This window comes from Odontesthes bonariensis, chromosome 7 (genome assembly GCF_027942865.1).
Source record: "Odontesthes bonariensis isolate fOdoBon6 chromosome 7, fOdoBon6.hap1, whole genome shotgun sequence".
NCBI classification, from domain to species: domain Eukaryota; kingdom Metazoa; phylum Chordata; class Actinopteri; order Atheriniformes; family Atherinopsidae; genus Odontesthes; species Odontesthes bonariensis.
The window spans coordinates 11821229-11835205 of record NC_134512.1 but is presented as its reverse complement, the minus strand read 5'-3'; the positions used below and the strand labels follow the sequence as shown (position 1 = coordinate 11835205).

The following is a 13977-nucleotide window of genomic DNA, read 5'->3' as shown; positions in this document are numbered from 1 at the left end:
TTACATCAAAGACACATTTTCATGGTCACATAATGTGCATCTGGGGCCTTATGCACTCTGAAATGGTTAAATTGTTATTTTTCATATTCAAAATGTCAGAAACGTTTTAAAAAATGCATTCAAAATTTGTACCATTAAAAGATAATGCTTTTATTTTTCCAGTGATCAACATGTATAATGGCCTAAAAAATACAAATGTCTTGATTTTAATCAAATTTAGCACTTCACACTCCACTGAAGTAAAATACAGAAATATCATCAGCAAATTTCATGTAAAGTAATTCTTAGGCAGCACAAAGGTTAATATCAGTATTATACATTACATTTTATGGTATGTATGAATTATGGATTAACATATGATTGCAATTTACTATTGTATCTTGTTAATTGTAGATACAAAAAAGTATTTCATATACTGTTCATACTGGCAGATCGTTATTATTTGGTTAGCATTAACACCTGTTTGATTAAATGCAAAGTAGTTTTTCTTACTGAATCCATGTGGGTTTTCTGGCACTTTTGGCTTTTATTTCATCTGGATCAACTCATTATTTAATTTTTGCATTTTCAGGTTGGATAGCTCTCACGATTGCTCCTGCTCTTTGTATACTTTTTTTTTTATTGAAAGTGACAGCAGAGAAAACCCGAAAGAGACATTCAAAGGCCAGATCTATTTTTAAATGTAACTTGTGGATGTGAGTGACATAAAACAAGGATGACGTGGAGGAGTGGAGAGATGGAGAGATGGAGGGGGGCCTCATTGAAGCCGACATTCTTGCAGAATCTTATATTACCATTGCACTGAGCAGTGTGAAAACAACTCCATATCGTACATGGGTACATGGGAGTGTAGGCCTGTTGTAGGCTGTAAAATGCTTAAGTTTCCCCCCCAAAAAATCTGTTTCCTTGCAAAATAAGAAAGAGAAATGGTATTTTTTATTAATTTGTCGAGGGTGCACCTCACTACCTGCAACTTCAAAGTTGAATATTCCAGAGGTGCACAAGCTCATCCACCTCTGCAGCATGGAACATTGAGTTGTTTCATTCCTTTTGATCTTTCCATTTGACTTCACATAATGAACATATTATCATTGCAGCTTCCAGCTGTCACACCTTGCTTATCTAAATATTAGCTTATAAATATGTTACGAAACACACAATAACAGTCATATTCAGTGTGGCATCAGCATTGTAATTCAAACTGCTTAGACAACATTATACTGAGAGAATAAAGCTTTAATAATATTGAGGCTGATGGATCCTTGTAGGGAAGATTGATGCTATAAGGCATGAACATCTTTAATCACATTTCATCTGACAAACTCAGAAATATACACATTTTAAAATCCTGCCTCTTTTTATGTAATTGCATTGAACCAGCAAGCATATCATATAGCATTTAAAAACATCTTAAAACGTTGACGATTCCTCCTATTCTTATTTGTCATTAAAAATATAAGTGCTTCCGAGCATTTTAGGTACACAGTGATATAACTAAAATAGAGCGCGAGTTTAGGAGTATCTACAAAAATGTACCTGCTTCACGGAAAACTTTGCTCTTCAGAAGCTGAAAATAAAGCCTGTACTTCTCGGGCAAAATTAAAATCACAGGAAATGACCACAGTCGGATCTGTTATGTCGCAGGAAGTTACATAGCATTACAGTTTCTGTGAGGAATGCACAGTGTAGAAAAGACGGACATCAATAAAACAAAACAATGGAAGTGACCTTTAAGTCCTAGACAGTACAGACTGATCACAACAGCCAGAAAATCTTAATTTAGCAGAGTTCCTGAGAAATCAAACGATGGGCAAGGAGTAAAATATTCCCCTTCGTTAAGCCCTGGCCAAAATGTAATAAACACTACGGATAAAACATCTCTTTTGTTTAAAGTGGACAGTGTAGAAGACAAATGCATCCAGTGCATTATTCACATTGCAGTGCATATAAAAGAGACAAACAACAAATCTCCTTCATTTAAAAAAAATTGCACGGTTCAACATTGGCGTACTGTTAGTCAAGCAAAAACAATATGTATAATTTAAGGTTCCTGCAATAATAATATCATAATGTCCCCATTTGTCTTAAAAAGACGAAGAAAAAAACAAACAGAAGACTGCCACCTATTGGCATAAAAGCATACAGGTTGTGAAAAGGCACACAGTATTTATACCAGCATTTGTTTTGTGCAAGTCTGTTCCAAGTTTGTCTTTGTCAAATATTTCTGTAAAATACCTATACAGCATCCAACAAGCTACCTGAGAGAAAAAAAAAAAACATCAGTGAGTCATATACAGTAGGAAGCAATCAGACATTTTGTGCGATACACACATATGCAGTAAAAAGAGAAAACTCAAGACAGAGCTGTACATCTGATCCACATTTTTGGTCTCTGATAACATCCACTATTGCATCGCCACACAGTTTCCTCCACTTTCAAACATTCAACTTTTTTTTTCTTAAAAAATAAATACAACAAAATAGAGGTTTAAATCCTGAATGTTGGAAGATTCTTCACAAAAGTGTGACTGGTAAAAAAAAATATATACAGCAACTACATCTATTAAAACCATTCCCTTTACACACGCCTGCTCAGTTCCTTGCTTTTCAGAAGAAAGAGAGATGGAAGAGCTGAATAACTCCATGCAATCTAATATTCATGTTTAGGAAAACCTTTGTTTTGGTTTCACATTCTCATAAATCGAAAGTGCAGCTGTGTTTTGGTAGATTAGATCCACGTTGGTCCCCGTTCTCGACCGGATGACATCCAAGGCACACTGGTTTAAGAACACATACTGGTCCTGTAGATGTGTCAAACATGAGAGATCAGTGAGCTGTAAACTGATCATATCAAACAACATGTGAAGAAAAGGCGCAGCGGTTGCAGCTGTTTCCTACCTCTGTCTGCACCATTAGGGGCCTGTGCATTCGCAGGTCGTAAACAATGCCATACACGTCAACGAAATTTTCCCTTTCAATTTGGAAGATCAGGCGGTCAATGGCTATGAAGGTGCCAGTGCGCCCCACACCAGCACTGAGTGTAGGCAAGATGAACACAGACAAGGGAAGGAGAGCAGACAGAGAGAAGATTAGATAGCTTTTCTCTGTAATTTCTGAAACTGTCACGTAGCTCTAAATGCAAAAGTGTGTGTATTTGTTTGTTTGTTTTGTCTGACCTGCAGTGGACCATGGTAGGAGAGTTTCTAGAGTACTGGTTCATGTGCTCTCTGACCAAATGTCTGAAGCTGATGAGGAGCTCGGTGGTTTCTGGCACCCCGTGATCTGGCCAGGCTGTGAAGTGGAAGTGACGAACTGAACGGACCTCTGCTGTTTTCACCTGGAGCAACAATATTGAAACAATTTTGAATTCCAACAGTATATGACCTTAAGATAAGTTCCTTGGGTCAGACAGTAACTGTAGCTCAGAGCTTTTTGAAATAATATTCAACTTGTTGTAAGGGTTTATGTTGAAATGCAAATTGCTTTTCACTCCCTAATAAATATTCATACAAATCTTTAAGGGATTAAGGTAATCACTCAGAACAACTTTGTAATGATTTCCAGTCACACGAGACGTGCTTGCAAAATGATCCCCAAGGCATAACAGAGGGTTCAAGCCTTCAAGCTTGAACAGTTCTCTTTGTGTAGAATGCAATGAATTGCAAATATCATAAATAAAGATATATTCACAAATATTTCCTCACTGGAGGAACATGTTGCAACTAATAATGTTAATTTACGACAAGTCAGTGACATGACTGGGTATTAAGATAGTCAGAGGTTGTGTAATCTGAACAAAAAACTGCATCTGCAAATTGTGGAGCAATTTCATAATAATGTTCTTCAATGTACAATAGCACAGGCTGAATATTCCATCATCAACAGTACATAGTATCAAAAGATTCAGAGAATCTGGAGACATTGCTGTGCCTGAGAGGTATGTTCAAAAATCAAAATTGGATCTTCAAGCCCTCAGACAGCACCACATTAGAAGCATGCACAATTCTGTAATGGAGCCCACTGCATGGACTCAGCAGCACTTACTGAAATCATAAGTTTGTGAACACAGTTCACTGTGCCATACACAAATACAGGTTTGAGCTCTATCGTGCAAAGAAGAAGCCATCTGTGAAGATGATCCAGAAACGGTGGGCCAAAGCTCATTTAAAATCAAAAAGCCTGCATCTCTGATGGTGCCAGGGTGCAGATGTGCCTACGGAATTAGCAACTTGCACATCTGGAAAGGCACCATCAAAGCTGAAAGCTATATGCAGGTTTTAGAAAAACATATGCTCCCATATTGATAATGTCTTTTTCAGAGAAGGCCTTGCTTATCTCATCAGGACAGTGCTAAACCGCATACTATTACAACAGCATGGTTTCGAAGTAAAAGAGTCTGGACTGCCTGCTTGACTGGCCTGTCTGCAGTCCAGATCTTTCACCAATTAAAAACATTTGCTGCACCATGAAATAAAAGACCAAGGACTGTTGAGCAGCTAGAATCATATATCATACAATCCTCTCCCAAAGGTCCAACAGCTGTTCCAATCAGTTCCTAGAAGTTTGGAGAAGGTTGTTAAAAGAAGAGGGGATGCTACACAGTGGTAAACATGGACCTGTCCCAACGTTTTTGAGACATATTGCTCAAATCATATTGAAGATGAGCTAATATTTTCCATGATGTAGTAAAATGTTTCACTATCAACATTTGATATGTTTTCTATTTCCAATTGTGAACGAGTTATTGTTATATGAGATTTGTTTTTATAAAAATTTTACACAATGCCCCAACGTTTTTAAACTGGCGTCGCATATCTTTTAAATGTAGTGTAACAGTCGTTGATGTGATGAGCTGTCCAGTATAAAGACGAGGAGGTAAGCTGTTTAAATGATATGCAGACTTCACCTTCTCGGCATGCCACTGTCATGTGAAGCTTCGGAAATGGTACAGACCCAGTAACTTTTACTGGAAGAGGTTTCTTTTTTTTCTCCTCTGAAAAAAAGCCTCATATGTAACACCTTGATACTTACATTTTTAACATCAAAGTCTCTGATGGTCCAGTCATCAAGTGGTATTTCGGATGTTGTTGTCACAGTGATGTCTTCAAAGTGCATTGTGCCAGGACCCCAGTACTGCTCACATTTAACCTGATAAGGGAAGATTATGATTGAGCTGCAGGAAACTGCAGGTATTCATGTAATAGCAATGATCTTTATTCAGACTGTATGAGCTTTATGTGCTCTACATAGGCTTACAGCGTATCTTTTGATTAAAAAAAATATTAAGCTATTTCAGGATATTGTTGTTAATACTTTCTTGGATCAACCTGTAGAAAATGTTTTAAGTGTCCACAGAACATAAAAGTTGTAACCTTTAGGATGAGGTGACAATTGCAGAAACAGTTGCTGCATACTCACTCTTCCCTGTTCATTACAGCGTGTCAGCATGACCAGAGTCTGAATATTCTTCTCCCAGATCATCCTCCAGAACTCGTTGACTGTTGTGGGCAAAGGACCCTGAGCTGCAATGAATTCCTTCCTGGAGAGGTAACCCTGCCAGACAGAATGTCAACCCAGCCACAGAAAACATCAAGTTGAGTTTTTCATGGAGCTCCTCTAATGCTTAGCATGAGTGAAGATGGAATAGTTTTAATGGCCCCTATTAAGCAAAGAAATGAGTAGCCATACTGCCCCATAGGATGTTTGCTAAAACTGAAGCAATGAGCTGGGAGCAGGGAGCTGTGTTATTAAGTGTCAGTACGCACCGCCATGTAGTTAGCATTGATGTAGTCATCATATGGACTTCCATGGATAATAGAGAGTTTCACTCTTGATGAGTCATCTAAGGAGTGAACAAGAGGGTGAATGAAATATAATGGTTTATGGTTATGGTATATGGTTGGATTTTATTTGTTGGAATATGTATGATAATTATGATAACTCTGGTTAAATGCCAGAAAAAATGGGTAAACTGTCATTGATGATTCATGTCTGAAAAATGAGCGTTAGTGTTGAAAGCAACAGAAGAGGAGTTGTTAAAGTGACTCACAAGGAAGCACGTTGTTGTAGCGGTTTTTAGGCTTGTTTTCCAAAGTCAGCGCATGTATTTTTGCCTGACTTGTGCCAACAGGCTTCAGATCCTTAAAGACAAAGAAAAAAAAAAAGAAGTTTTGAGTGATTATTTGATGGCTGGATGTGCATTTCAAGAAGCAGCAACTTAATTTACAAGGATGCACAACCACTTCTTTTTTCCACAGTAAATGTGGCTTGAGTTTGATTTAAGACAATGCCAGTGACAATAATAATATTACATTTTGCTGCAGCTCCAACACACTTTCTATTTCTCTTTATGCATTTGGCAGACACTTTTATCCAGAGCAACTTACAGGTAGAGTAAGGGGGTCTTGCCTAAGTATATACCTTTCATGAAGGGGATTTGAACCCAGATCACCTACATGAAAGGTGACAATCTTACCACTACACTATTCACCATTTACAACAGTAAAGTATTCATGAAGTACTGTAAGCTATTCAGTAAAAGAGTTCCATCCTTGATAAGTTAAATATAATAGTTAAAATGTCTAACATGTCTGAGGAAGATAAGCTAAATAAATTTTATGCTTAAGGTCACAGTTCCTTCCAGCCCAAGCCTCTCTATTAAATGTATTACTTAACTGCAGCAACAGAAGGTACTTTTTTTCTACAAAGTAAAATCTAAAAAAATGATTACCTTGTAAATCTGATGTTAAGAGGTGTTTGGAAGTTTGTAAACTCTAGAATATACTTATATCTACGTAAACATGATCTAAAACAATAAAAATGTTCCCCGTTACATTTTTCTAGATCAAACATTTCAGATCAAACCATGGACGTAGAATGAGGTTTCTGCACTAGAAACCTTTGTGTTGGATTAATGTCAGGACTGTTTAATCTTATTAAACCATTTCATGGTGGGGCAGTCTGTGGCGTAGTGGGTACAGCAGACGCCCCATGTACAGAGGCTAGTCCTCGTGCAGCTGGCACCAGTTCAAATTCAGCATCGGACAGCCCTTTGCTGTGTGTTGTTCCCCTCTCTCTGCCCCTTGCTTCCTGTCTCTCTTCACTGTCCTATAATAAAGGCATAAACCATTTTGTGGTAGATTTTCCCATGTGCATAGTATTGTTTTCCTGACGAATGTTCATTCCTTCTCTTAAGACTTAGGTCCCATGCAAATGCTCCTGTAGAATACTCTCATATAATTAAGAATTCATTGTCTCGTGTATGATGGTGAGCCGCCTTGGTCCAGATTTAGTGTGACAAACCATGATACTACCACGACTATGTTTCTTATGCAAAAGTGCATTGCTTACATTTCTCTAAACATAATAAACACAATACCGCTTGTATTTTCATCTCAGTCACCCCTTAAATAATTTTCCAAGACCTCTCGCTTTTCCAAATGATCTCCAGCAAACTGCAGACCAGACCAGTAGTAATTGTGTTTTGCTGGAGCTATAGCTGATGGCTTAGAGTCCTGCCATGTTGTTCAGTGTCCTTCAGATGGTGGAGTCTTGAACATTTACAAATGAGAGAGGCCTGTATGTGCTTAGAAGGTTCCTTGGATTCCTTTGGGATCTTGCAGACAATCAAGCCAAATCATACGCGGATCCATACGCGTGTGCAAACAAAGCTACAGTTTGGATCAGCGAGGCCAGAGCTTTCCATGCATGCACATTTGAACTATCTACTGTCCTCTTTCAGTGAATGCTGGTAACAACGATAAAAATAAAACTTCCACATGATGACTCTAATGTCAGCTTTAAATCAACTGCATATCATTTACATCATTTTCAAGTAATACATGGTATTTATCATATTTGGTTAATTAGCTTATCTTTATCGAAAAGCAGCACATGAAAAATCATATTCATGCAAAAATAAGTTCTCAACCTTTCAAGCACCAATGTAACTGTCACATTTACTTAAATTGTTCAATTACAGCAACTGACACAAATCAGGAGCCATTGAATATCAGGTTCATTTTCACCTCAAACTCTTCTGCAAAGCCACAGTTGGAGTCTGCCTTCTGCTTCTTGTAGTAAGCCTCATAGTCCTCCACCCTCACAGCTGCACTTCTGCTCAAATGAACAACCAAGTTCAAATAAAAATGACAAGTTGTGATTGGAAAACTGCACTACATTCAAAAAGTCTGATAATAATGATATAAAGGGCTTATACTTACACTTTGGCTCTGGAAAAAAGAAAGAGGAAAAAGCAATGATTACAGAAACAATCATTACCCAATACATTCAAACATACAGCAAGAATAATGAGGTTAAGAAAATGTAAAACTTACCTTAGTGAATGAATCTGGATGTCTGATTCCTCTTTTTTGTATAACCTGCAGCACATTATATAGTGAGTTTGGAGTCTGTATCAATAAACACTGTCTCAATAGTCTTTTTTCTTTTGACAATAATGATATTGACTAACCTTTTCCAGTAGATAATGAAGCCCATGAGTATTACGAAGAGAAATCCAAAAATTCCCAATGTTACTCCAATAGCAATTGCAGTGATAACTAAAATGTTACAGCAGAAAGACAAATAGAAATATAAGCATTTGCTCACAGCATAGGACTATTTCAGTCACATTTTAATTTTAAAAATGGTACCTGGATCTTTTTGGAGTTGAAGAGGCTCATAGAAGCCTGTTATTGAAAACAGTGACCGCTTGCTATTCACACGGTTGTTTTCCATATGCAGACGGGTGAATATCACAATGGCATATCTGCAGGAGTAAACAAACCACTCAGGTTAGAGATTTTAAATCATTCTTATGCACCCAAATTTTACATGGATTAGATTTACGTTTCTAATCTGTTGATGATTGTCTTGACATGATTACTGCTGTAATATTTGTTCCAGTAATTAAATACAAGGCCATTCAAAAATGTGAAACAATGGGAGCTGATGTTTTTAGAATTATCTAAAAAAAATCAGTATTCAACACAGGGTGACTACTAATGCAACAATATTACACATTTCTATATTTACATAGTGTAAATTATATGACACATTGAATGTGTTGTGTGTCCTCTGCCACTGGAGGCCTTTTTATACAAAATGTAGTTTGTGTTCTTACCGGTAAGATTCACTGGGATTCAGAGCACCGTTAGTGTAGCCACTCCATGTGGATCCACTTGCTATATCAATTACCAGATGTTCATGACTGCTGCGTGACTGGACGGTGTTGTTGATGACTGTTGCAAGGTATGCTTTAGCAGAGTTTGCTTTCCACTCTTCATAAGTTTTCTCCAAGTAAATTGATGAATCTGGATCATCTGGAAGGAAAGAAATAACCAAAATAGGAAGATGCTCTTTAGAGGAAAGCTCTTTATAGTGTAATATTTATATAAAATGATGTAACTAAAACTGCAAGACAAACAGTCAGACGAGCACTTAACTGATTACAACAACAGAACATACACGTCTTAGTGTTATGAAAAGACAATTACCAGGAATGTCGCGTTTTACCAGAACCCCAACATATGTAATTGGTCCTTTCGAGTTGTCTAGCAGGTCGCCATCAATCTGAATACTGAACTTGTTGTGAGATATTAGAGTCGTAATGCTTAGATTCTTAAAATCTCTGGGAATGGGTGGATCTTCCAAAGAATAAAAGAGAAATTGAGAATTAATCATCTTGTAACGAGGCTCATCCAAAGCTCTATAAAGACTGCTGTTTGTATCTGCAACAACTCTAAAGAAATATGTGTGAGTCCAAAAAAGATAAGGTCTTACTTGTGATGCCAGTCTTGCATTTGCGAAATACAGGAATGCTGGAACGCCCACAGCTTTGAGTTATCACAGTCATATTATATTCCTTATAGTAAAGAAGCTTTGAAACATTGAATTTACAACAATTGACCATGGATTCAACAAGGTGTCCGTCTTGAGTAATCTGGAAACCAGAGTTCTGACCAAGGGGTTTTTTCCATGACAAAATGACTTCTGCGTTTTCTGAGTCTGGACCATGACATGTGAAATCTGTCACAGGGCTCGCATCTGCAGCAACAAAACAGAAATAAATGTTAGGACAAATTTTACTTATATCACTTTATCTGTGTTTCAATGAGTTTTTTTTTCATTGTTTTGTTACTTATTTAGTTACAAACATGTGAAAACACTTGGCACAAACACTGTAGATTAAATTAGGTTGTTATAATCACACCTGTGCAGTTGTTAACCATTTTCGAAGCACCCTCGGTTCCATCAGAGGTCTCTGTGGTAACACTAATAGCATACTCGCTACCAGGTGTCAGGTCATCAATGGTATACAAAGTTTGATAAGATATGTTGCTCATGCTAACACTCCCATTGGAGCTTTGCCAGGTCACATTGTAACGATAGCTGCTCTTGTTATCAATGGGTTCAGTCCAGCGCACTGTGATTTTGTTCTCCTGCGGATCGGTGGCAAGGGACCGCACGCTTTCTGGTCCTAGTGGTGTAAGAGACATTTAAGAAAAGTAACCGTTAATCCACACAACATATATGAATGAGAAAAAGGCTTTTGTATTTGTTGGTGCGAAAATAAAACCCTTACTTGTGGTGACCATGGGTCTGTGAACACTTTCACTCTCAAAATTCATGGGTCCAATGCTTCTCACAGAAATGTCGTGAGGAGTCCCAGAAGGCAGGGAGGTAAATGTATGACTGGTTTTGGTACCAAGGATGGTAGTGTTGTTCCCTCCTTGGGTGTGTGAGTAAGTCAGTAGATAGTGAAATGATGAGCCAGCCATTAGAGGAGCCTCATCCCATCTAAATTCAATGGAGTTGATCGTCTTGCTCAGGATCTCAATCAGCCCCGGAGGGTTAGGGACTGCAGAGACAGATATGTACGCCGACTTCAACAAACGGATGCTTTCAATTTTCACGAAATATGCATGATTAAATGTTTATACAACTACACTGAAGACTTTTATATATAAAACATCTGAGTTTCAAGAACTGAAACGACCACCAATGATCTATTTACTACCATGTTTGTCCTGTTTTTTTTCTGACAATACAATTAATTACAATCCGTGTCAGCAGCAGCTCACTTCCCTGCTAAACTGATGAACTTTTGTCATATTTCTCAAACTCTATACTCTCAGATATCCGTGTACAGTCAGTGTCAACTAACTTGTCACAGTTAAAACAGCAAAACATTTTAATTACATGAAGGAGCAGTTAGGCTTTGTGGTACCAGATGCGTTTTTACACCCAAGTCTCAGTTCAAATATAAGTTTTCAAGTACTTTGAAATTAATCAAAACTTTTTTCGTGATGGAAAAATAATCAATACAAATAAAAGCTTTCATTATGTAAATCAGAATTCAGAATATAACAAATTTATTATACTCACAAGTTGCATTAGTGACAAATTCAGATGATGCATTGAAGGGTCCACTGCATGTGGACAACATGACGCTGTGAAGCACTCCAGCTGACAGGTTGTTGAACAGGAACGAGACACTGATAGAGTTTAGCTCAATTACTTTGTTGAAACCTTTGGAGGAGCTATTAAGATAAAGTTTATAACGCTCTACATTTCCAAGAGGTTTGGTCCATGACACCAGGACTGAGCTATTAGAGCCCTGACTGGAGATGCTGGGCTTCACCTTCTCAGGCTCTGTCAAGGGGCAGATGAGGAAAATTAGAGCAGGTCATGACACATTTACAAAAAGAGAAACAACAGGTGAGGATCTCACTAGTGTATTGAGAGATGCAGTATTCCTCCCCTTCAATGCCATCTGCTGCCCTCACAGAAACACAGAAGGTGCAGTTGGTGCCAGGAGTGAGCCCTGAGATGTCAATGTTCTCCTCTGCTACAGTGTTGTTATGGGAGCCACAGCCTGTCGTCTGCACCAAATATGTATACTCATTTTTGTTCTCCAATGGTTGCATCCAATTTAACTGAATAGCAGTTGTGTTTAAGGTTACAGCCTTCAACTCTGTGATTTTGTGTGGTCCTAAAAACACAAGATATTGAGTGTTACTCATTGAAACAGAGCATAACTCAATCAATCGATCAATGTCTGACAAGATATTACAGTCCGCACGTGTGAAGTAGGAAGCCGTCACAGGTTCTGATCGAGTGCCATCTGCTGTCAGCGTTGTGATGGTGACGCTGAAATTGCTCCCAGACCAAAGATTCGGCACTGTTACTTTAGTAGTGTATACCACAGACTTGGAGCCATTGGCCAGCACCTCATAAGAGTAGCTTGGTTTTTTCTCTTGTTGTCCCCACACCAAGGTCACTGAATTTGTGGTTATTTCTGTCGATGTAGGTGTTCTTACAGGATATGGTCCTGAGTAAGTGAGACAGATGAGAGACAGTGAATCAGCAGAGATGGTAACTCTCTGAATGTTCTAAGAAATTGTAAAGTGCATAAATAGTGTCTGTAGTTCACCACAAATACATATTTTGGTTTGCTGACTTTCCATAATCCAACTTTTGCAACTAAATGGCCACGATTTGAAAGAGAAAATATCTATCATAAAAACATCACTGAACATGTCATCAAGGTTTCTGTCAGAAATTAAACCATGATTAAAGTAAAATGGTTACTTTTTATTCTTTTTTTTTTGAGGATTTATTTTGATAGTACTAGACACAAAATACAGTTTTTCAAGTATTCCATTTTTTTAAAGAAAGCTTTGTTATTTTGGGGCTTATTACTGCTGCCTACAAACTATGTTATTCGAAGCTGTAACAAAATCTGTATTGCAGTAGTAAGAATTATTATCAAAACCAAAAAACATCAGTAAGTAGATAAGAAACCCTTATCAAAGATGAATATATCAGACTGAAAAGAAAACGACTTATGTTACAACTGTAAAATCCTATGGAATGGGTCATTTCATCCACAGAAATAACCCTGATGTAATCAGTATTAGTATGAGTCTACTCACGTGTGTAATTTTCCACTGTAACTGCTGTACTCATAAATCCCCACACACCAACAGTAACAACAGAGATTGAGTAGGGGCTTCCTGACTGGAGATTTTCCAGAAGGAGCCAGTTGTTTTCAGTCCGATTAGAGATATTAGCACTGGACACACGGAAGTTGTACTGATTATGGTACATGTTTTCTGGATGCTGCCAGGTAAAGTTGATTGAGTTGACTGTCTGAAAGGCCACCGTGATAGGGCCAGGGGGGTTGGGAACTGAACAAAAGTGGGAAAGCAGTGTTACCATAGAACACATTCGTAAAATAAATATATAGTTGACAAAGTGTGAATACAATCTACTACAATCTCATGTTACTCACAGGTTGCGTTGCACAAAGTTGTGTTGATACTCTCAGCAGGTCCGCTTCTGGTGACCAGCACCACACAGTAAAGGACTCCTGGTTTCAAGTCCTGAAACGATGTGTTTCTGTCGTCTGTGCTCACATTTGTGTTCTTCACTAATTGATTGTTGCTGTACAGGCTGGCAGAGTATGAGGACACCCGCCCCTCCGGCTTTGTCCAGCTCACTGTGAGGCTAGTTGTGGTTCCGATGGCTGTAATGTTAGAAACATTCCTAGGATCTAAAAGACAAAAAAGACTTAAATGTAGTTTCAATAACAATTCTTTAAATGGTTCCGCATGACCTAATGAACACACATTAAAGGGATAGTTCACCTAGAGAGAGAAAATAGCGCCAAGCGATTGTGAGGTCTGACTTTTTCTGGATGAACGATTTTGTGATGCAAACGTATGACTCTTTTGAATGCATATTGTTTTGAGAAGCAAAACGCTTTATTTTTGTGGCCCCTGCCAACTAGCCGGACTACCTTCGTCAACGCCAAAACAAGGCTGGAACTCGGCTCACAGGACGCAGCAGGGGGTAAGTCAAATTTAATAAATGATATTGCTAATATGGGATGTCATACAGCTTCATGTCAAAAGAGGCGGACTAGTTGATCACTTTGTAACAGAATAACTGTTACACAATTATATATTTTAA

The 13977-nt window shown here is 38.1% G+C and overlaps 1 protein-coding gene across 1 annotated transcript in view; it reads right to left on the bottom strand.

Annotated features, from left to right (window-relative positions):
• Nucleotides 1-917: 917 nt before the first annotated feature.
• LOC142383776 (receptor-type tyrosine-protein phosphatase beta) overlaps nt 918-13977 on the bottom strand; it is a 44603-nt gene continuing 31543 nt past the window's right edge. The window contains exons 24-45 of the mRNA XM_075469494.1: nt 13298-13558; nt 12939-13193; nt 12086-12334; nt 11735-11995; nt 11389-11655; nt 10586-10861; nt 10214-10480; nt 9784-10047; nt 9498-9647; nt 9125-9323; nt 8655-8770; nt 8474-8561; nt 8337-8381; nt 8223-8231; nt 8028-8115; nt 6050-6140; nt 5766-5842; nt 5419-5553; nt 5032-5148; nt 3177-3337; nt 2899-3034; nt 918-2801 (exon numbers count right to left, since the gene is read on the bottom strand). Coding sequence (XP_075325609.1) covers nt 2664-2801; nt 2899-3034; nt 3177-3337; nt 5032-5148; nt 5419-5553; nt 5766-5842; nt 6050-6140; nt 8028-8115; nt 8223-8231; nt 8337-8381; nt 8474-8561; nt 8655-8770; nt 9125-9323; nt 9498-9647; nt 9784-10047; nt 10214-10480; nt 10586-10861; nt 11389-11655; nt 11735-11995; nt 12086-12334; nt 12939-13193; nt 13298-13558 — 3650 coding nt within the window. The 3' untranslated portion in view covers nt 918-2663. The remainder of the gene's footprint in view (nt 2802-2898; nt 3035-3176; nt 3338-5031; nt 5149-5418; nt 5554-5765; nt 5843-6049; nt 6141-8027; nt 8116-8222; nt 8232-8336; nt 8382-8473; nt 8562-8654; nt 8771-9124; nt 9324-9497; nt 9648-9783; nt 10048-10213; nt 10481-10585; nt 10862-11388; nt 11656-11734; nt 11996-12085; nt 12335-12938; nt 13194-13297; nt 13559-13977) is intronic.